Source organism: Mustelus asterias, chromosome 10, assembly GCF_964213995.1.
Source record: "Mustelus asterias chromosome 10, sMusAst1.hap1.1, whole genome shotgun sequence".
NCBI lineage: Eukaryota > Metazoa > Chordata > Chondrichthyes > Carcharhiniformes > Triakidae > Mustelus > Mustelus asterias.
In genome coordinates, this window is record NC_135810.1 from 106,330,305 (window position 1) to 106,354,872 (window position 24,568).

General features: G+C 45.5%; 1 protein-coding gene across 1 annotated transcript; it reads left to right on the plus strand.

Moving 5' to 3' along the window:
• The first annotated feature begins 2,089 nt into the window (after positions 1-2,089).
• On the plus strand, positions 2,090-24,568 carry LOC144500094 (nucleoside hydrolase-like). Its single transcript, XM_078222871.1, has 5 exons — positions 2,090-2,272; positions 10,939-11,118; positions 12,629-12,740; positions 18,566-18,702; positions 24,221-24,568. The coding sequence occupies exons 1-5, from the start codon at positions 2,090-2,092 to the stop codon at positions 24,566-24,568; spliced, it is 960 nt and encodes a 319-aa protein (XP_078078997.1).

Consider the following 24,568-nt stretch of genomic DNA (forward strand, 5'->3'; position numbering starts at 1 on the left):
TTGGCCATGTAAATTATACCATAGTGTCGGAGGGACTACCTGGGTAAATACGTGGGATAACGGAGGTAGGGTCTGGGTAAGATTGTTGTCGGTGCAGTCTCGATGGGCTGAATGGCCTCCTTCTGCACTGTAGGGATTATATGATTCTATGATTTGTGGAGCGAACACATCTAGTCTCTGGCTGCCAAGTATGCTGATTGACAAAATACAGAAGAACTAGGAAGTCACTGCGAGTTTCTGAACTGGTCTTGTGCACTTGAAAATGGAACTCCAGGAGTGCTGGTTTTTAATAATTTTCAGCTGGTTTTTCCTGCAGCGTTCATAGGGATTTAATTTAGCAGCGCAACTTTTCCTATCTAACATTCACTAATTAAAAGTTTCCTCATCCTTTAATGTTTCAATTCTCATGAAGGGAAGCTCTCTACAATCGCTGATTGCCTCAATTTGTGTTTCAACCGTTTCTTGTTTCTCACTTGAATTTCCAGCATGTGTCATTTTCTTTATAAGTGGTGATATATTACCTTAAGAGTTGAAAATGTTTAAAGTAGTGCTCCTTAAAAATGAGGACCCAACACAACCCAAAAATGACTGTTCTAGACGGAAATGAATTGAAGGTATAAATCCATAATTGAATCCTACCATGGCATATTTAAGGTTTTAGCTCTGAAAATGCGTGGATCAAACTTGCTTCTGTAACATCAATTCTGGCTCCTCCTCAACTGAATTTCTATTCAGCATTATATTGTTGGACTAAATTTAGTGCTCGATGGGTTTACATCCTGTTGGTTAAGGAAAGGTAATTTTTCACTGGACATTTTCTGGACACGATGATCAGGAGAAAGGAATCAACGATATGCTTTCCTGGGTCACCACTCACTTAATGTTGCACTGTAATGTCTAGGTTTCTCTTGGGTTGGAGAGGTACAGGTGGACAAGCTGCATTTGCATCACTGGCTCATTGCCGATATATAAATGAAGTATTGGGGAACATTCCCAGTTCCTTACCCTACTGGGGCAGCATGGTGGCACAGTGGTTAGCACTGCTGCCTCACAGCACTAGGGACCCGGGTTCAATTCCGACCTTGGGTCACTGTCTGTGCGGAGTCTGCACGTTTTCCCTGTGTCTGCCTGGGTTTCCTCCGGGTGCTCCGGTTTCCTCCCACAGTCCGAAAGACGTGCTGCTTACGTGCATTGGCCACACTAAATTCTCCCTCAGTGTACACGAACAGGCGCCAGAGTGTGGCGACTGGAGGATTTTCACAGTAACTTCATTGCAGTGTTAATATAAGCCTACTTGTGACACTAATAAATAAACTAAAACCAAAAAAAACACTTTCTCTCTAATTGGTCCAATGGACACTGAAGTAGAGGATGCCCAAATATGGTAGTGATGGGCTTGAGCTGGAGCACAATGAACCAGACATTCTATGGAGATCCTGGGGCTGCAGCTCAGAATTTGAAGTGACAGCATTGTAGGAGAGCTGGAACCAGAGGCCTAGTGCCAGTGGGTTGGAACTCAACTGGAGGCCTACAGCTGTGCTCCAATTTCCTCCCCCTTCAGCACTGTTAAGATGCGTGCCCATGTGTGGCAGGAAGTAATAGTCCTGGATCAAATGATAATCAGGAGGGTTGGCCCTTTTATGTGTGGATTTTCAGAATTTCAGTGAAGTGCAGGCAAGCTATCGGTTCAGTTATCAGTAATTCAATCTATAAGCGTCAACTTGGAAGAGGTGATTGAAAATATAACCAAATAAATAGATGAGATAATTAGCAATGTGAAAGGAGACCATGTTACTGAAGGCCAACACATTAATGATGTGGTAGGTATTGGGTTACACATGAGGTCAGTATTGAGGCTTCGGAGATAACTTGAGGTGAGGCCATACAAGGCATTGCAAATGAGGATTTTGAATTGGCAGGGATGGGGAGAAAAGACCAATAAATTCAGTCCTATAATTTATTAGTGTCTGGCTGAATTATCAACCAGCTTGAAAAATCCATATTTATCCCTGAAGTCATCAAGTATTGTATAACTTCACATTATTTAACAGTGCCTTGTTTCCAAACTCACCGGATTTTAGATTCTAAGATGGCAAAGAAGCTGCTGCTTTTAGATGTTGACTGCGGAGTGGATGATGCCCAAGCAATAATGATGGCTCTTGCGGCACCCAATGTGCAAATCCTGGGTATAACATGTACCCATGGAAATACGGCAATTGAAAATGTGTGCAAAAATGTACTCCGGGTGCTACAAGTTTGCAACAGGATGGAGGTAGGTGTTGAAGAGCACAGGTACAAGTATTCATGACACTTTCTAGTCAGTAATAACTCAGTTCATACATGCTTACTACATGGCTCCCCAATATATTCTGCCTGAGAGAGAACTCCAACCTCTGGGGTGATCACTCGTTCTCGGTTCACATTGGTCCCTCAGCCTGCTCTGCTGTTTTAAAGAGACAGACACCACAATCACTACATCCCTCCATCTTTAAATTTTTTATAGAATCGTCAAAAATAAATTTACTCAAACCCACATTCTAGATACAAATTATACACACAAGTTAGACATTTTAGAAGTTAGAAGGACAAGGGCAGCAGATACATGGAACACCACCACTTACAATTTCCCGTTTAAGCCACTCACCATCCTGACTTGGAAATATATCACCATTCCTTCGCAGTCACTGGGTCAAAATCCTGGAATTCCCTCCCTAATGGCACTGTGGGTCAACTCACAGCGCATGGACTGCAGCGATTCAAGAAGGCAGTTCAGACCTTCTCAAGGGCAACTGGGGGTGGGCAATAAATACTGGCCAGCCAGCAACGCCCATGTCCCATGAATGAATAAAAAAAATTATCTTCTGACAACATTAAATAACAATCTCTCCCTTCTCATGCTTTGCATGTTTGTCGAGAATTGCTTTATTTCTTTTGTTGTAGTTGCAACAAACTTTACTTCTACATTCAACATTTCCTCCTTTTTGTTACATTTATTAGCCACTACTCCTGAATTGCTAACTTGTTCCAAGTCGCTTCTCTCTTTAGGTTTGTCCATTGCTATACCCTCATACCAGACAGTTTCAGCCTCCCTGCTGAATTCCAATTTCAGAAACTCATTTATGTATTTCACACGCCTGGTAGCTCAATCATTCAATTGGATCTCTAAAGAATTCCCAATAATGGCTTTGGTTTCATTTCTGCTTCAGCTGTACGATGAGCCTTATAGGAGATGATACAGGATGTCCTTCATGAGTGCCATGAACCAAATCATTGATGCATTTCACTCTGAGACTAGCAATTCTCTCACCTATCACAAAACTGATTGCATACATTACATGGGACTTGCTTGGCTATTTTTGAGTTCCCCGCTATGACCTCTATTATGTTTTCTCTCTCAACCCTTTTTACCTTTTATTCACATTTTCCTGCTCTAACTCCAGTTCCTCCATCACTTGCTGGTGAATGTTGTACTCCTTCTCACTGACCCTAATCGATTTCCTAGCTACTTTCAGCTTTTTCATAGTGCTTGTTTTTTTTCTAGCTTTGATAAAGCTGGGCTGTTTCTCCTTTAGATTAGGGTCACAAACCTTTACTTTCTTTTTAATTTGCTGGGGGTAATCCTTGCTGAAGTTTATCCAACTCTTTTCACTTCACTCTTACTTCTTCCTCTGCTGTGGTTTGACATACTTTCTGACTGACTACAGTTTTATTGCTTATTTGTAGTCTATTGCTAAAAGTTCCAAGGAACTTCTTATTACAACAAGATGGGATGCAACTGAGTCTCGCCGCTTCAGCTCTTCATTTAGTCCTTTAGGATCTTCTGTTTTAGGTTATCTCCATGCTCCCCTCTCCATGGCCAGGGTCTTCCAATGCTCCCCCTTCTCTAAGGCCTTTCAGTGCTCTACCCTCTCCAGGATTTCTTAGCACTTCCTTCTCCAGGGTCTTCCTCTGCACCCCCCTCTCCATATTTTCTAGTGCACCCACCTCTCTGGGGTCTTTTACTGCCTGTTCAGAGTATTGCGTTGCCTCTTTCTTGAGAACTTATTACTTCTTCTGAGCTCCAGCATTGTCTCTTCTTTGAGGTCTTAACTTTCTCCGCTGAGGTTTTGCATGGTTTACAGAGTCCCTTTTTAAAGCTGCCCTCTCTCTGGCGTCTCCTCTGATTCCCTGTCCCTTGTCCTTTTTTCCTTCTAATGGCTGTTGCTTTACTTGTTGTACAATTTTAAATGCATTATCGCTTTAAGACTGTCAACTGCCAACAGCTGCTGTTTCTCTCGCTCTGTATGTGCTTTTCCCATGCTTTTGCAGTTTTGGCAGGAACTACAGCTCCTCCTTCTTGCATCTTTTTAAAACTTTTTAAGCTGATGGAAGATTTCCACATCAATTTCTACAATTTAGCATTTTTATGCTGGCTGGAGAGTCCATTTTTCTTTCTTTGTTCTCATATTGATCTTTTTGTTGATTTCACTAATGGTTCAACAGGGGTGTACTGCTGAGGCTGTATAGGGCTCTGCTCTGACCCCATTTGGAATATTGTCAGCAGTTTTGGGCCCCATACCTAAGGAAAGATGTGCTGGCCTTGGAGGGGGTCCAGAGGAGGTTCACATGAATGATCCCAGGAATGAAGAGCTTGCCATATGAGGAGCGGTTGAGGAGTCTGGGCCTAGCTCCGGCTGAGTACACTTGCAGGAAGTGCACCCAATTCCAGCTCCTTGAAGACTGTGTTAGGGATCTGGAGCTGGAACTGGATGAACTCAGGATCATTTGGGAGGCAGAGGCAGCTATAGATAGAAGCTACAGGGAGGTAGCTAGTCCTAGAAATGATACGTGGGTGACGGCTACGAGGGGTAATCATAGAAACCCTACAGTACAGAAAGAGGCCATTCGGCCCATCGAGTCTGCACCAACCACAATCCCACCCAGGCCCTACCCCCATATCCCTACATATTTTACCCACTAATCCCTCTAACCTACACATCTCAGGACACTAAGGGACAATTTTTAGCAGGACCAATCAACCTAACCCGCACATCTTTGGAATGTGGGAGGAAACCGGAGCACCCAGAGGAAACGCACGCAGAAGGGTAAGAAGCAGTCAGAGCAGTGATCCCCTGGATCCCCTGTTCCTCTGTATAACAAGTATTCCGTTTTGGATATTGTTGGGGGGGAATGACTTAACAGGGGTAAGCCATGGGGTACAGGTCTCTGGGACAGAGTCTGTCCTTGTTGCTCAGAAGGGAAGGGGGGAGAGGAGTAGAACATTAGTTATTGGGGACTCCATAGTTATGGGGATAGATAGAAGATTCTGTGGGAATGAGAGGGACTCGCGGTTGGTGTGTTGCCTCCCAGGTGCCAAGGTCCGTGATGTCTCCGGTCGTGTTTTCGGGATCCTTAAAGAGGAGGGGGACCAACCCCAAGTCGTGGTTCACATAGGCACCCAAGACATAGGCAGGAAAAGGGATGGGAATGTAAGGCAGAAATTCAGGGAGTTAGGGTGGAAGCTTAGGGCTAGAACAAACAGAGTTGTTATCTCTGGTTTGTTACCCGTGCCACGTGATAGTGAGGAGAGGAATAGGGAGAGACAGCAATTGAACACATGGTTACAGGGATGGTGCAGGAGGGAGGGATTCAGATACCTGGACAATTGGGGCTCATTCTGGGGGGTAGGTGGGACCTCTACAAACGGATGGTCTACACCTGAACCAGAGGGGTACCAATATCCTGGGGGGGGGAAATTTGCTAATGCTCTTCGGGAGGGTTTAAACTAATTCAGCAGGGGGATGGGAACCCGAATTGTAGCTCCAGTGTACAGGAGGTTGAGAGTAGTGAGGTCATGGATAAGGTTTCAACGTCGCAGGAGTGTACTGGCAGGCAGGAAGGTGGTTTGAAGTGTGTATACTTCAACGCCAGGAGCATCCGGAATAAGGTGGGTGAACTTGCAGCATGGGTTGGTACCTGGGACTTCGATGTTGTGGCCATCTCAGAGACATGGATAGAGCAGGGATAGGAATGGTTGTTGCAGGTTCCGGGGTTCAGATGTTTCAGTAAGAGCAGGGAAGGTGGTAAAAGAGGTGGAGGTGTGGCATTGTTAGTCAAGGACAGTATTACGGTGGCAGAAAGGACGTTTGATGAAGACACGTCTACTGAGGTAATATGGGCTGAGGTTAGCAACAGGAAAGGAGAGGTTACCCTGTTGGGAGTTTTCTATAGGCCTCTGAAAAGTTCCAGAGATGTAGAGGAAAGGATTGCAAAGATGATCCTGGATAGGAGCGAAAGTAACAGGGTAGTTGTTATGGGGGACTTTAACTTTACGAATATTGACTGGAAGAGCTATAGTTCGAGTACTTTAGAGGGGTCAGTTTTTGTCCAATGTGTGCAGGAGGGTCTCCTGACACAGTATGTAGATAGGCCAACAAGAGGCGAGGCCACATTGGATTTGGTACTGGGGAATGAACCAGGCCAGGTGTTAGATTTGGAGGTAGGTGAGCACTTTGGTGATAGTGACCACAATTCGGTTGTGTTTACTTTAGCAATGGAAAGGGATAGGTATATACCGAAGGGCAAGAGTTATAGCTGGGGGAAAGGGAATTATGATGCGATTAGGCGAGATTTAGGATGCATAGGTTGGGGAAGGAAACTGCAGAGGATGGGCACAATTGAAATGTGGAGCTTGTTCAAGGAACAGCTACTGCGTGTCCTTGATAAGTATATACCTGTCAGGCAGGGAGGAAGTGGTCGAGCGAGGGAACCGTGGTTTACAAAAGACGTTGAATCTCTTGTGAAGAGGAAGAAGGAGACTTATGTAAAGGTGAGACATGAAGGCTCAGTTAGGGCGCTTGAGAGTTACAAGTTAGCCAGGAAGGACCTAAAGAGAGAGTTAAGAAGAGCCAGGAGGGGACATGAGAATTCTTTGGCAGGTAGGATCAAGGAAGACCCTAAAGCTTTCTATAGGTATGTCAGGAATAAAAGAATGACTAGGGTAAGATTAGGGCCAATCAAGGACAGTAGTGGGAAGTTGTGCATGGAGCCTGAAGTGATAGGAGAGGCGCTAAATGAATATTTTTCATCAGTATTCACGCAGGAAAAAGACAATGTTGTCGAGGAGAATACTGAGATACAGGCTATTGGACTAGACGGGATTGAGGTTAATAAGGAGGAGGTGTTAGCAATTCTGGAAAGTGTGAAAATAGATAAGTCCCCTGGGCTGGATGGGATTTATCCTAGGATTCTCTGGGAGGCTAAGGAGGAGATTGCTGAGCCTTTGGCTTTGATCTTTGTGTCGTCTTTGTCTACAGGAATAGTGCCAGAAGACTGGAGGATAGCAAATGTTGTCCCCTTGTTCAAGAAGGGGAGTAGAGACAAACCTGGTAATTATAGACCAGTGAGCCTTACTTCTGTTGTGGGCAAAGTTTTGGAAAGGATTATAAGAGATAGGATTTATAATCGTCTAGAAAGGAATAATTTGATTAGGGATAATCAACACGGTTTTGTGAAGGTTAGGTCGTGCCTCACAAAACTTATTGAGTTCTTTGAGAAGGTGACCAAAGAGGTGGATGAGGGTAAAGCAGTTGATGTGGTGTATATGGATTTCAGTAAAGCGTTTGATAAGGTTCCCCACGGTAAGCTATTGCAGAAGATACGGAGGTATGGGATTGAGGGTGATTTAGTGGTTTGGATCAGGAATTGGCTAGCTGTAAGAAGACAGAGGGTGGTGGTTGATGGGAAATGTTCATCCTGGACTTCAGTTACTAGTGGTGTACCGCAAGGATCTGTTTTGAGGCCGCTGCTGTTTGTAATTTTTATAAATGACCTGGATGAGGGCGTAGAAGGATGGGTTAGTAAATTTGCGGATGACACTAAAGCAGGTGGAGTTGTGGACAGTGCGGAAGGTTGTTGCAGGTTACAGAGGGACATAGATAAGCTGCAGAGCTGGGCTGAGAGGTGGCAAATGGAGTTCAATGTGGAAAAGTGTGAGGTGATTCACTTTGGAAGGAGTAACAGGATTACAGAGTACTGGGCTAATGGTAAGATACTTGGTAGTGTGGATGAACAGAGAGATCTCGGTGTGCATGTGCATAGATCCCTGAAAGTTGGCACCCAGGTTGATAGGGTTGTTAAGAAGGCGTACGGAGTGCTAGCTTTTATTGGTAGAGGGATTGAGTTTCGGAGCCAGGAGGTCATGTTGCAGCTGTACAAAACTCTGGTGCGGCCACACTTGGGAGTATTGCGTACAGTTCTGGTTGCCGCATTATAGGAAGGATGTGGAAGCGTTGGAAAGGGTGCAGAGGAGATTTACCAGGATGTTGCCTGGTATGGTGGGAAGGTCGTATGAGGAAAGGCTGAGGGACTTGAGGTTGTTTTCGTTAGAGAGAAGAAGGTTAAGAGGTGACTTAATAGAGGCATACAAGATGATCAGAGGATTAGACAGGGTGGATAGTGAGAGCCTTTTTCCTCGGATGGTGATAGCTAGCACGAGGGGACATAGCTTTAAATTGAGGGGTGATAGATATAGGACACATGTCAGAGGTAGGTTCTTCACTCAGATAGTAAGGGCGTGGGATGCCCTGCCTGCAGCAGTAATGGACTCGCCATCATTAAGGGCATTTAAATGGTCATTGGATAAACATATGGATGATATTGGAATAGTGTAGGTTAGATGGGCTTTAGATTGGTTTCACTGGTCGGCGCAACATCGAGGGCCAAAGGGCCTATACTGCGCTGTTACGTTCTATGTTCTAGATTCGATGGAATTTAGGAGAATGGGGGAGGATGTAATTGAATCTTACAGAATACCGAAATAGAGTGGACATGGAGAAGATGTTTCCACTAGTGGGAGAGACTAGAACTCGAGGGCACAACCTCAGAGTGAAGGGACATTCCTTTAAAACTGAGATGAGGAGGAATTTCTTCAGCCAGAGGGTGGTGAATCTGTGGAACTCATTGCCACAGAGGGCTGTGGAGGCCAGGTCATTGAGTGTCTTTAAGACAGAGATAGATAGGTTCTTAATCAATAAGGGGATCAAAGGTTACAGGGAGAAGGCAGAGGAATGGGGATGAGAATCATATCAGCCATGATTGAATGGCGGAGCAGACTTAATGGGCCGAATAGCCTAATTCTGCTCCTATATCTTATGGTCTTATGGCTCCCACGCTGTCCAGTTGGGAGTGATTTCCTCTTCCAAAAACGTCCCAACCTGTGTTTTCCCTGTTCCTAGTAGGCAGTAACCTCTTTAGTTCCACAACTTCAAATCTTGGCTTTCTGCAGCCCCTCAGTGCTGGGATCACGACCTGGACCCCCTGCAGGCTTTGTTCAGATTGGGAGACCTGCAAATTTTAGCTTCTTTCTCGCGCTTCTGGGACAATCCCTGAGCTCTCTGTGGTTTTTCTTCCCGTTTAGCCGCTGAACTTATTTAACTGAAGTAATTCTCTACCGTCTATCTAAATCTCTTGTCTTTAAACCCGAAACAGTTTTCCTCCCCTCCAGAAAAAAACTGTAGCATTCCTATCCTTTACTCCTTAGCTCAAGTTTTACTTCTCTTGCTCCTGAAGGTTAATCTCTCTTCACTTTAATTTTCTGTGTCTTTCCAAATTTCTTGACTTGCCAGCCAGATCAGGTTTGTCATCCCATCTGACCTTCAGGGTCTGGCGCTACCTCGATAACTCTCACTGAGTCCATTTGCCCTAAAACAGGCACTTGGATGAGCTCTTGTCCAAACTTCAATTGAATTGGACACTCACAGGCTGTGCTGTCAAAATATATCCACCTCGGTGCCAATATGTAATGGCATGGAAACCCTCTGGCAACGTCAAGACACTTTAGGCTTTGTTAGGGACAAAAGGTATTTATTGATAAAGAGAAATCAGGTACAAGGGTTTGTAGCCCTAGGCTACCTTGGAGCTGCCTCCTAGCTGTTCCAATCCTTACATGCTTACTACATGGCTCCCCAATGTATTTTGCCCAAGAGAGGACTTCACCCTCTGGGGTGTTCAAACACTCTCGGTCCTCACTGGACTCTCAAACCAGGTGATTTTCTTCTGCTGTGCTGTCTTAAAGAAACAGACACTCATATATAATCTGTGAGTATCTCTGAGTTTGTCTGTATAATTTTAGACATCATTCAAAGCCCATTAAAAGGTTTTACATGTTTGTTATAGCAACATTCCTAGCACAGCATACTTAACTTCATTCCAGTTTAGGAAATTGTATTTTATTTCCAGATTTATTCTCTTCCCTTTATTTCTTCCTTCTGATCCAAAAGACAGGAAAGGGGTTTTTCCCATAGAAATAGCCCTCCAAATCCTCACGTGTCTAACAACCTAACTGTCGGCTGTGCATGTTGATAAGTTAATTTCTTCTGGGTGGAATAGTGACTGAGTCAAATATTTTCCTTGGTACTTGAAGTGCACACCACAGAATCACAGAATTGTTAAGGTTCGGCAGAAGGCCAAGTGGCCCATCGTGTCTGCACTGTCTCTCCGAGTGAGCATCATGACTTAGTGCCATTCCCCTGCCTGTGACCCCTATTTAAGTAATCATCTAACGCCCTCTTGAATGCCTCACTTGAACATGCCTCCACCACATTTCCAGGCAGTGCATTCCAGATCTGAACCACTAGTTGTGTGAAAAAGTTTTTTCTCACATCACATTTACTTCTAGTAAAGTGCCACTGAATAATGTTCAGGTATCGAAAAACTGTCTGATTTATTCACTTGATTGCACAACTCCAATCTGTAGCCTAGTAAATGCCAACAATACTGAAACGGGCAACCATCTGATTTTTTTAACAAATCACTTGTACACTGGGGCTGTCCAGTTCCCAACTAAACCTGAGGTAAGCTGCTAAATAATGTTTTTTCTCTCTCTTGCATTTACATTGTTCTTACTAAACAACAGATATTGACAGTATTTCTGAAAACAATTTTTCCATGTCTGCACAGATCCCAGTCTACAGGGGTGCAGGTACCCCTTTCCTTGGAGAAAATTTGCATGACGCTGCTTACCACGGAACGGATGGGCTGGGAGATGTTCCAGACTGTAATGCTCCAGGGCTGGAACACATACAAGCTGAGCATGCGGTGAATGCCATGATAAGAATAGTCAATGAGCACATTGGTGAGGTGAGATAACCTCTTCTTAGGCAATCCCTCAGGATCCAGGATGATTTGCTTCCACTCCAGTCTGATGGGTTCTGAGGTCCCATGAGTCGGTGGAAATGTCTGACATCTTCAGGAATGTTTTCAGGATATTCAAGTGTTTCCGCTATCCTCCTGGGAGTCTCCTGCCGTGTCCAAGTTCCAGATATTGTTGCTTTGTTTGTTGCTTTGGCGTTCTGGTATCAGGCATCCAAATGACATGTCCTGGCCATGGGAGCTGGTTTTGAGTGATTAGTGCCCTGATGTTGACCAAATTAATTTGGCGAAGACACCTTTCTTGTCATTGGATGTGGAGGGTCCTGCAAAGGCATTGCTTATAGTACTTCACCAGTTCCTTGAGGTGCCTGCTGTAGATGTAGATTTGCAACTTTTGAGAAAGCAAAACCTGATGGCCTGATGATTGATATTTAATTTTGGGCTTAAACTCGGGAAACGTGTGTGAGTCTTTTACATTGAGCAGGGCTATGTAAAAGAGTGATAGGAGGTTTTAACAAGGCTATCTTGGGAAGGTGCAAAAGAACAAGGAAATTTGCACCAAGTGATACTTTGGTGTAAAATGAGCATAAAAGATGCTAATTCCTTCAGGGAAAAAAGAAGCATGAATGCCAGGATCGTTGCAGTAAATTCTGGCCCATTAGTTTAGTTTAATCACAAGCAAGTCAAAGTTTGCTTAATGAGGAAGAATATTTGAATATTTCCACTTCTGCAATGTCAATGCTATTACAAGGGGGCATAACTATAGGGTTCATGGTGGGAGATATAGGAAGGATATCAGAGGTAGGTTCTTTACGCAGAGTGGTTGGGGTGTGGAATGGACTGCCTGCAGTGATAGTGGAGTCAGACACTTTAGGAACATTTAAGCGGTTATTGGATAGGCACATGGAGCACACCAGGATGATAGGGAGTGGGATAGCTTGATCTTGGTTTCAGATAAAGCTCGGCACAACATCGTGGGCCGAAGGGCCTGTTCTGTGCTGTACTGTTCTATGTTCTATCTCAACTATAATTTGAGCTAGTAATTCTCAATATTCTGTAGATAAGTAAGGTAAATAAGGAGGCTACTGTACAGGGATTTGAATTGTCTCCAATAACAAAACAATTTTATTAACACTTCTTAAGTAGTTTGAAAGAAGTTGAATACTCATTAAAGTCAGTTATCAGTTACATGGTGCATTCTCCAATGCAATGCCTCTATCAATTAGAGTCAACTTGTCTACCTATCAAGACTATCTTTTCATGCAGTACAAATAGTTGTTCCCTTTATAATTTGTTATTCTTGCAAGACCACAAGCTTTGACAACATGATTTATTCAGCAATATTTGTTGAAGATTTGCAAATCTAACACATAATGCAGTAGTCTGAAATCATTTACCATGTGGTAGTTTTACTCAATGTAAAAATAATTACTTACAATTTAGAAAGGACAGAATGCCTTACCACTACTATGCTAAGCTACTTTCCATCACTTTGTAGGTTTGCCTTGTTGCTGTTGGACCCCTGACCAATGTGGCTCTCGCTGTTAAAATGGACCCCACTTTTCCTTCAAAGCTGAAAGGATTGTATATCATGGGAGGAAACATGGAAGGTGTGTTTGTTTTACAAAAGTAAAATACTGCAGATGCTGGAAATAAAACCTGAACATTTTAGTAATATTCAACAGAATCTGTGGAAAGAGAAACAGAGTAAATAGGTGAAATAGCAGGGCACCCATCCACTGGCTGGAAAACCAGTCAGCATCCTATATCCAGATGGAATTTTGTAGCAATCAGGCGATCACCTGGGCAGCCTTGCACCTCCTGTTGAATTAAGCCCAGTGCAAGACAGAAATCCCCACACTCCAAGACCAATCAAGGGCCAGCATCTCTCCAGTACTGGCAGTGCCACTGAGAGTGTTGGCCACTGCCGATGCTGCCCCTAGGTCATTACCAAGGATCAACGATGGGTAGCAAGACGTGTGAGGTGATCAATAAAGAGGACAATGGGGGAGCTTCCCATAACATTCTGATGTTAGGTCCTCAATCAGTGCCCCCAGTAGGCCACAGGCAAACTCAACAGGGTTTCTGGACAGTTGCCTCACATGGCAAGTTCCCCACCAGCTGTTGATAGATGCAGTAGGAAGAAGTCCTTAAAAGCATAGAAAATAGAAGCACAGAAAACAGGAGTAGGCCATTTGATTAATTAAATAAAATAAAATTTCCCTTCTGTGGTTACTTAAAGGCCCAATGTCCTTTAGTGAAGAAAATCTGCCGTCCTTACCTGGTCTGGCCTGCATGTAACTGCAGAACAACAGCAATGTGGTTGACTCTCAACTGCCCTCTGAACAAGGGCAACTAGGGATGGGCAATAAATACAGGCCAGACAGCGACGCCCATGTCCCACAAATGAATAAAACAAAGTTGACCTCCATGTGGGAAGCCTGTCCTCCACCCTTTCTGCCTGGATCGGGGTTGGGGTTAAGAACAAAGAACAATACAGCACAGGAACAGGCCCTTCAGCCCTCCAAGCCCGCGCCGCTCCCCGGTCCAGGATTGAATCCTGAATCCAGGATCCCCGCCCAATTTTCCAGCCTATCTACATACCAATATCCTATCCACCGAGCTGTCCCTCACAGCTATGATGCTTTGTTCATTACAACCTATTAACTTACCCCCACCCCCCCATTCCAGACCATGTGATCTCCAGGGAGAGGCGAAAACCCAGAGTGAAAAACCCCAGGGCCAATATGGGGAAAAAAAAATCTGGGAAATTCCTCTCCGACCCCCTGAGGCGATCGAAACGAGTCCAGGAGATCACAATGGCCCCGATCGGAAAATGCTTCCCAACCCTAGTCATTTCCACTTCCACGAACACCATATAAATTCCCTGCCCCCGAGACAGGTTCCCAACTATCCGCAGTCTCACTCTATACTGGCACCAGCAAGATGATCGTAGAATGAAGCCTTGAAACGAGAAACCAGGAACAATTAGCCCGCGCCGCTCCCTGGTCCAAACTAGACCACTCTTTTGTATCCCTCCATTCCCACTCCGTTCATATAGCTGTCTAGATAAGTCTTAAACGTTCCCAGTGTGTCCGCCTCCACCTCCTTGCCCGGCAACACATTCCAGGGCCCCACGACCCTCTGTGTGAAGTATGTCCTTCTGATATCTGTGTTAAACCTCCCCCCCTTCACCTTGAACCTATGACCCCTCGTGAACGTCACCACCGACCCGGGGAAAAGCTTCCCACCGTTCACCCTATCTATGCCTTTCATAATTTTATACACCTCTATTAAGTCTCCCCTCATCCTCCGTCTTTCCAAGGAGAACAACCCCAGTTTCCCCAATCTCTCCTCATAACCAAGCCCCTCCATACCAGGCAACATCCTGGTAAACCTCCTCTGTACTCTCTCCAAAGCCTCCACGTCCTTCTGGTAGTGTGGCGACCAGAACTGGACGCAGTATTCCAAATGCGGCCGAACCAACGTTCTATACATCTGCAACATCAGACCCCAACTTTTATACTCTATGCCCCGTCCTATAAAGGCAAGCATGCCATATGCCTTCTTCACCACCTTCTCCACCTGTGACGTCACCTTCAAAGATCTGTGGACTTGCACACCCAGGTCCCTCTGCGTCTCTACACCCTTTATGGTTCTTCCATTTATCGTGTAGCTCCTCCCTACATTATTCCCACCAAAATGCATCACTTCGCATTTATCAGGATTGAACTCCATCTGCCATTACCTTGCCCAAATTTCCAGCCTATCTATATCCTTCTGTAGCCTCTGACAATGTTCCTCACTATCTGCAAGTCCTGCCAGTTTTGTGTCGTCCGCAAACTTACTGATCACCCCAGTTACTCCTTCTTCCAGATCATTTATATAAATCACAAACAGCAGAGGTCCCAATACAGAGCCCTGCGGTACACCACTAGTCACAGGCCTCCAGCCGGAAAAAGACCCTTCCACTACTACCCTCTGTCTTCTATGACCAAGCCAGTTCTCCACCCATCTAGCCACCTCCCCCTTTATCCCATGGGATCCAACCTTTTTCACTAGCCTACCATGAGGGACTTTGTCAAACGCTTTACTAAAGTCCATATAGACAACATCCACGGCCCTTCCTTCGTCAACCATTTTGGTCACTTCTTCAAAAAACACCACCAGGTTCGTGAGGCATGACCTCCCTCTCACAAAACCATGTTGACTATCGTTAATGAGTTTATTCCTTTCTAAATGCGCATACATCCTATCTTTAAGAATCTTCTCCAACAACTTCCCCACCACGGACGTCAAGCTCACCGGCCTATAATTACCCGGGTTATCCTTCCTACCCTTCTTAAATAACGGGACCACATTGGCTATCCTCCAATCCTCTGGGACCTCACCTGTGTCCAGTGACGAGACAAAGATTTGCGTCAGAGGCCCAACGATTTCACCTCTCGTCTCCCTGAGCAGCCTTGGATAGATTCCATCAGGCCCTGGGGATTTGTCAGTCTTTATATTCTCTAACAAACCTAACACTTCCTCCTTTGTAATGGAGATTTTCTCCAACGGTTCAACACTCCCCTCCGAGACACTCCCAGTCAACACATCCCTCTCCTTAGTGAATACCGACGCAAAGTATTCATTTAGGATCTCCCCTACCTCTTTGGGCTCCAAGCATAAGTCCCCACTTTTGTCCCTGAGAGGTCCGATTTTTTCCCTTACAACCCTTTTGTTCCTAACGTATGAATAAAATGCCTTGGGATTCTCCTTAATCCTGTCCGCCAAGAACATTTCGTGACCCCTTTTTGCTCTTCTAATTCCCCGTTTGAGTATTTTCCTACTTTCATTATACTCCTCCAGAGCTCCCTCCGTTTTTAGCTGCTTGGACCTAACATACGCCTCTCTTTTCCTTTTGACCAGTCCCTCAATTTCCCTGGTTATCCACGGTTCTCTAATCCTACCCTTCCTATCCTTCTTTTTTACAGGCACATGCTTGTCCTGTAGCCCTAACAACCGTTCCTTAAAAGACTGCCACATACCAGATGTGGATTTACCCTCAAACAGCCTCTCCCAATCAAGAGCTGCCAATTTCTGCCTGATCCCAATAAAGTTAGCCTTCCCCCAATCCAACACCTTACCCTTGGGACACCACTCATCCTTTTCCATCACTATCCTAAAGCTAACAGAATTGTGGTCACTATTTGCCACATGTTCCCCGACCAAAACTTTGAAGACCTGACCGGGCTCATTCCCCAGCACCAGGTCCAGTATAGCCCCCTCTCTAGTTGGGCTGTCCACATATTGTTCCAACGAACCCTCCTGTACACATTTTACAAATGCCTCCCCATCCAGAGTCCCTGCCCTCAGCGATTTCCAGTCTATACCAGGGAAATTGAAGTCTCCCACTACAACAACCCTATATTTCCTGCACCTATCCAGTATCTCCTGACATATCCATTCTTCCACTTCCCTTGGGCTGTTGGGGGGCCTGTAGTACACCCCCAACATAGTGACTGCGCCTTTCCTGTTTCTAAGCTCCACCCAGAGTGACTCGCTACACGACTCCTCCGAATTGTCATCCCTCTGCACCGCTGTAATATGCTCTCCAACCAATACCGCTACTCCCCCACCTCTTTTGGCCCCTCCTCTGTCTCGCCTAAAACACTTGTACCCTGGAATATTCAGCTGCCAGTCCTGTCCCTCTTTCAACCAAGTCTCCGTCACTGCAACCACATCCAAATTCCTCGTGCGCATTAAGGCCCCAAGTTCGTCTGTTTTACCTGCTACGCTCCTTGCATTGAAGTATAAGCACTCCAGACCCCCAGGCTCAGTGAGGTCGTCCTCCCCCAGAGTGCTCTTCTTCTTTGCCAGCCTTGTCCCAGCCCCAAGCTCGTCCCCAGCCACCACACTTATAGACCTAATAGTTTGATCCCCACCCCCCTGCCATACTAGTTTAAACCCCCCCGAACTGCATTAACAAAGCTCCCAGCCAGGATATTTGTGCCCTTCCAACTTAGTTGTGACCCCTCCCTCTTATACAGGTGCCATCCTCTCCTGAAAACCTCCCATTGGTCTATGAAAATAAAGCCCTCCCTCCTGGACCAGTCCTTTAGCCAGGCATTCATTTGAACCAACTCCCTATTCTTATCCTCACTGGCACGAGGCATTGGGAGCAGCCCAGAGATGGCCACCCTAGTGACCCTACTTTTTAACCTATTTCCCAACTCCCTGAATTGCTCCCTTAGGACCCCCCTACTCTTCCTATCTACGTCATTTCCACCAATGTGTATAATGACATCCGTTTCTTTATCTTCCCCTTTTAAAATGCCTCCTATCCGCTCGGAGACATCCGTGACCCCAGCACCAGGTAGGCAGACTACCATCCTGGAGTCCCGTTCGCCCCCACAGAATCGCCTGTCTGTCCCTCTAACTGACGCATCCCCCACCACTATCGCTCTCCTAACCCCTCTCTTCCCTTTCCGGGCCACAGAGCCTGACTGTGTGCCAGTGACCTGGTCACTGTGTCTTACCCCTGGAGAGGCACACTCCTCCACACTATCTAAAACAATGTACCTGTTTTGGAGTGGGACAACCACAGGTGACCCTTCTTCTAACTGTCCACTCCCCTCCCCTCTCACACCTGTCACCAAGCCCTTCCTATTTTGAGACACCTCTGGAGACCTCCCTTGTACTTTACCCTTCTGCCCTTTACTCCTCCTAACTGTGACCCACGTGTCATTCTCCCGATGCCCCGGTGTAACTAGTTGCCTATAACTGCTGTCAATTTTTCTCCCATTTTCCCTGATTAGGCTAAGGTCAGCGATCTGCAGCTCCAGTTCCCTAACACGGTCTCTCAAGAGCTGCAGTTCCACGCACCTGGCACATATGTGAACCTCTGGGAAGCTCGGTGTTTGCAGAAACTCCCACATCCCACATCGGAAGCACTGAACTGGCCGATCACTCATACCTGCCCTTATCCTTTATAGGGTTGGGTAAAAAATAACTAGCCTTGCCTTGCCCTTTTAGCCCAAGCCCTGTGAGCCAAAGCCCTTATAATGCACACTCTGCTCCCCACTCACTCCACTGCCCGCTCCCGACGCTGCCCGCTGTATAGTGCAGACGGCTTTTTATGCTCCCGACGAACCCCCCAAGTAACTGCCTTTTATACTAAGACTCAACCTCCCAGAATCCCCTTCAGCTGACCTCACTTCCTCAATCCAAAACCCTGAAAAAAGCCCGCGAAATATACTAGGAATACCCTTAAATGAATAAATGAATAATTAAATCACTTCTTAGCTTACTCTCAGCACTCCTGCTAAGACTCTCTCCCCCACTCTCACTCCAGTTAAACAAAGAGGTTGGAGGTGGTTCTGGAACAAAATGGCTAATCAGTGCTGCTTCAGTTTTGTGCCCTCAGAATTTATCCTGTCTGTTTTTATTTCAGCCAGAGGAAACGTGACGGTCTGCGGTGAGTTTAACTTTGTTGTAGACCCGGAAGCAGTTTCCATTGTTCTCAGCCATTATACATGCCCGACTTATATTGCCACCTGGGAGTACTGCCTCCGCAATCTATTAACATGGGTAAGTTGTTCAAACTGCTCAATAGCAATCTCAAGGGATAGATGTTAGTGGTGGCGAGTGTTTCCTGCCCAGCCACCTAATAAGTTGGCAGAGAATGCATCCCTGCCGATGTGGGCTGTCTGTTAACTATTTATCGCTCTGCCTCTCACTTGCGAGGAAGTCCCATCTCAGCGAGCTGCCAAATCCAAGCATCACCATTGGAAACGATGGCCACGACATCAAATTGCAGCAAGGAATTGAAGCTAAGTGCTGGGGGCAGTGATGAGGCATCACACACATAGGGGGCGATCTTACCGTAACGCCCCAATGGCCGAGGGGTGGAGTGAGCCGGTAAGATCACGAGAGGGCCGAGAAATCAGGTTTGCATCCGATTTCTCACCTATCACATTCTTACCAGCACCGGATATCCAGCGCGATCAGCGTCGCGCCATAAGGGGTGCGGGGCTGAATATATTATTTAAATATATTTAAATTGTCTTTTAAACATCACCAGCGAGCCCGGGACAAAATCGGGGAATCAGATATGATGGCCTTACTGGTAGAACCGGAGGCCATTGAGGCTCCCCCCAGGAGGTTGGATGCAGGAGAGATGTCCCAGCCTGGCACTGCCCACTGGGCACCCTGGCAGTGCCAGCACTGGGCAGTGCCAAGAGGGCAGGGCCTGTGAGAGTGGGGCCTTAGGGGTGGAGCAAGACTGGGGAGTGGGTGGTTTGGGAAGGGGGGACCGCTGTGCACTTTGCAATAATGATCGGTGTGGGGGTGGGGGACTGCTGCCACTCTGCAACGGCGATTGGTGGGGGAGGGAGGGTTGCAATCATTAAGGGCGGGGGGGGGTGGGCAATCGTTAAAGGCAGGGCGGTTGCGATCGTCCACGGGGTCTCGTGGAACCGGGGATGCTGGGCTATGGAGGCTGGCTGATAGCAGCAGAGGCAGTAGCAGATCTCTATGCTCTGAGTACAGAAACCTGCACATGCGCAATGGCACCCTCTGCTGTTATCAGCTGGCTTTCAGGTGATTTAGGCTCCGCCATTCCACCTACCAGCGGAAAACAGATCAAGATTTTCTTATTGCACTGAGTGTCATAAAATTCGACTGGAGACCTTGCTGAAATAACAGATCTGAAACTCTCCTGTTTTCATGCTCGTTCTGGACTTGATAAGATCACCCCCATTGTGTTTTATGCCATTGGGCTCATCAACATAGTGTTATGGTATTGGTCATGAACATAAATTAAAAGGACAAATCCAAAATCTGTTATTTACTGAAAGAATGAAGCCACAAGATTCCAGTTTAAAATAAACAAACGATCAGTTTCAATCGCCAAGGAGGTTTCGGTTCCCAATACCAATTTTAATCTTAGTTTCCTTAGAAACCGAAAAGTTGTTTCCTTTTTCAGTTTCCCTCTTCAATTAGGATCTGTCTCAAAAAAATACAAGCTTCGAAATGACGGATTCCATCACAGTAGGATTTGCAATTCACACAAATGACATCACGCTTGGTTTCCTATAGAATAGAGTAGAATAGAACGAAATCTAGTTTCTTCATGTATTCATGAAAGCATTTCCAGTTGTCCCATCACAGTGACCATACATTTTGATTCTGTCAAGCCCTTTTTTCTTATTATCTTTGAAAATGTAAGTCATTTTAGTATGCTGCTAGAGCCTATGTGAGGAAAGATGGTCTACCTTCTTGAAAAGATTGAGAGGTCAATGAAGGAATATATTGGAAGTATTTTAATCGCCAATTTATTTATTAGTGTCACAAGTAGGCTTACATTATCACTGCAATGGAGTTACTGTGAAAATCCCCTAGTCGCCACACTCCCAGTGCCTGTTCGGGTACACTGAGGGAGAATTTAGCATGGCCAATGCACCTAACCAACACGTCTTTCAGACTGGGGGGGGGGAACCAGAGCACCCGGAGGAAACCCATGCAGACACAGGGAGAATGTGCAGACTCCACACAGATGGTGACCCAAGCCGGGAATCAAACCCGGGTCCCTGGCGCTGTGAGGCAGCAGCGCTAGCTACTGTGAACATAGAACATAGAACAGTACAGCACAGAACAGGCCCTTCGGCCCACGATGTTGTGCCGAGCTTTATCTGAAACCAAGATCAAGCTATCCCACTCCCTATCATCCTGGTGTGCTCCATGTGCCTATCCAATAACCGCTTAAATGTTCCGAAAGTGTCTGACTCCACTATCACTGCAGGCAGTCCATTACACACCCCAACCACTCTCTGCGTAAAGAACCTACCTCTGATATCCTTCCTATATCTCCGACCACGAACCCTATAGTTATGCCCCCTTGTAATAGCTCCATCCACCCGAGGAAATAGTCTTTGAACGTTCACTCGATCTATCCCCTTCATCATTTTATAAACCTCTATTAAGTCTCCCCTCAGCCTCCTCCGCTCCAGAGAGAACAGCCCTAGCTCCCTCAACCTTTCCTCATAAGACCTATCCTCCAAACCAGGCAGCATCCTGGTAAATCTCCTCTGCACTCTTTCCAGCGCTTCCACATCCTTCTTATAGTGAGGTGACCAGAACTGCACACAATATTCCAAATGTGGTCTCACCAAGGTCCTGTACAGTTGCAGCATAACCCCACGGCTCTTAAACTCCAACCCCCTGTTAATAAAAGCTAACACATTATAGGCCTTCTTCACAGCTCTATCCACTTGAGTGGCAACCTTTAGAGATCTGTGGATATGGACCCCAAGATCTCTCTGTTCCTCCACAGTCTTCAGAACCCTACCTTTGACCCTGTAATACACATTTAAATTAGTCCTACCAAAATGAATCATCTCACATTTCTCAGGGTTAAACTCCATTTGCCATTTTTCAGCCCAGCTTTGCATCCTATCTATGTCTCTTTGCAGCCTACAACAGCCCTCCACCTCATCCACTACTCCACCAATCTTGGTGTCATCAGCAAATTTACTGATCCACCCTTCAGCCCCCTCCTCTAAGTCATTAATAAAAATCACAAAGAGCAGAGGACCAAGCACTGATCCCTGTGGCACTCCGCTAGCAACCTGCCTCCAATCCGAAAATTTTCCATCCACCACCACCCTCTGTCTTCGATCAGACAGCCAGTTACCTATCCAATCGGCCAACTTTCCCTCTATCCCACACCTCCTCACTTTCATCATAAGCCGACCATGGGGGACCTTATCAAACGCCTTACTAAAATCCATGTACATGACATCAACTGCCCTACCTTCATCAACACACTTAGTTACCTCCTCAAAAAATTCAATCAAATTTGTGAGACACGACTTGCCCTTCACGAATCCGTGCTGACTATCCCGGATTAATCCGCATCTTTCTAAATGGTCATAAATCCCATCCCTAAGGACCTTTTCCATCAATTTACCAACTACCGAAGTAAGACTAACCGGTCTATAATTACCAGGGTCATTTCTATTCCCTTTCTTAAACAGAGGAACAACATTCGCCATTCTCCAGTCCTCTGGCACCATCCCCGTGGACAGCGAGGACCCAAAGATCAGCGCCAAAGGCTCTGCAATCTCATCCCTTGCCTCCCAAAGAATCCTAGGATACATTTCATCAGGCCCAGGGGACTTATCGACCTTCAGTTTATTCAAAACTGCCAGGACATCCTCCCTCCGAACATCTATTTCCTCCAGCCTATTAGCCTGTAACACCTTCTCTTCCTCAAAAACATGGCCCCTCTCCTTGGTGAACACTGAAGAAAAATATTCATTCATCACCTCGCCTATCTCTACTTACTCCATACACAAGTTCCCACTACTGTCCTTGACCGGCCCTAACCTCAGCCTGGTCATTCTTTTATTCCTCACATAAGAGTAAAAAGCCTTGGGGTTTTCCTTGATCCGACCCGCCAAGGACTTCTCATGTCCCCTCCTAGCTCTCCTAAGCCCCTTTTTCAGCTCGTTCCTTGCTAACTTGTAACCCTCAATCGAGCCATCTGAACCTTGTTTCCTCATCCCTACATAAGCTTCCCTCTTCCTTTTCACAAGACATTCCACCTCTTTCGTGAACCATGGTTCCCTCACTCGGCCATTTCCCCCCTGCCTGACAGGGACATACCTATCAAGGACACCCAGTATTTGTTCCTTGAAAAAGTTCCACTTTTCATTAGTGCCTTTCCCTGACAGTTTCTGTTCCCAACTTATGCCCCCTAATTCTTGCCTAATCGCATCATAATTACCTCTCCCCCAATTGTAAACCTTGCCCTGCCGTACGGCCCTATCCCTCTCCATTGTAACAACAAAAGACACCGAATTGTGGTCACTATCTCCAAAGTGCTCTCCCACAACCAAATCTAACACTTGGCCCGGTTCATTTCCCAGTACCAAATCCAATGTGGCCTCACCTCTTGTCGGTCTATCCACATATTGTGTCAGGAAACCCTCCTGCACACACTGCACAAAAACTGCCCCATCCGAACTATTTGACCTACAAAGGTTCCAATCAATATTTGGAAAGTTAAAGTCCTCCATAACAACTACCCTGTGACCCCCACACATATCCATAATCTGCTTAGCAATTTCTTCCTCCAAATCTGTATTACTATTTGGGGGCCTGTAGTAAACTCCTAACAATGTGACCGCTCCTTTCCTATTTCTAACCTCAGCCCATATTACCTCAGTGTGCAGATCCCCCTCGAAGTGCCTTTCCGCAGCCGTTAAACTATCCTTGATTAACAATGCTACTCCTCCACCTCTTTTACCAGCTTCCCTACACTTACTGAAACATCTATACCCCGGAACGTCCAACAACCATTCCTGTCCTTGTTCTACCCACGTCTCCGTAATGGCCACAACATCGTAGTCCCAACATCGTACTGTGCCACCTTGTTATATAACAACATCAAGGTAATTTGTTCTCCATTGAGCATAGTTGTGAAAATACGCAATGGCTTTCGTAGACTTTTGTCAATCACCATTGATTAAATAAAACAAGACTGCATGCAATGAAAGACAATTAGCTTCATTTAAACTCTGGTCCACGACCAATGCAAACTGTAAATTAACACTACTTAAAGGGCATTAGAAAATCTGAAGCACACAAAGGAGCATTAAAGAGATGTTATATAATTATGTTTATTCTTGCATTCATTATACTATAACACACTATAAATAAGCAGAGCTGTTTCTGCCCAGAATACAGGAGCACTTGAGACAATGCAACCGCCAAAACAAATAATTGTTACCGTTTTCTGCCTGATATAAATGGTTGTGCATTTTAAACATGAATGTTTTAATTGGTGGCAGACTGTATTAACAAGTTAAGCACAGCAAAATACAATAGGATATGTAGGAGGGATTTTTGTTTGATAAAACGGTGTCATTGTGTGGAACAGGTCACTGACATAAGTGGTGGAACCAAAAACCTGAATTGGCTTCAGAAGGAAGCAAGCTGTTTGGTTTTCAACAGCTGGGATTCAGAGTTATTAAGAATGCACCAAGGGAATATTGTAGATAGATGATCTGGAAGGTTTTCTGTATCATTTTCTTTTTAATTGTAGGAGTTTTTTAAGAAATGGACCAGTCAAAATACTGAGAAAGCTGAATTCATGAAGAAGATAACTGCAGTTACTACTGAGTATACCAAAACTGAAGAAGGCAGTAGTCAGTTGCATTTTGGGCAAGGGTTTGTGTCCTGTGATTCATATGCAGTGGCTGCTGTGATTGATGAATCTGTTGTCACTGAACATGCACAATATGGAGTAAGTGTGGAACTACATGGAAAAATGACCAGAGGAATGATGGTCCTGGATACTCTTGACTTGCTGAAACTTAAGCATAAAGTTACTGTCTTTTTGAAATGTGATATGGAAAAATATAAGCAACTGTTGATTAATGCTCTGAAATAG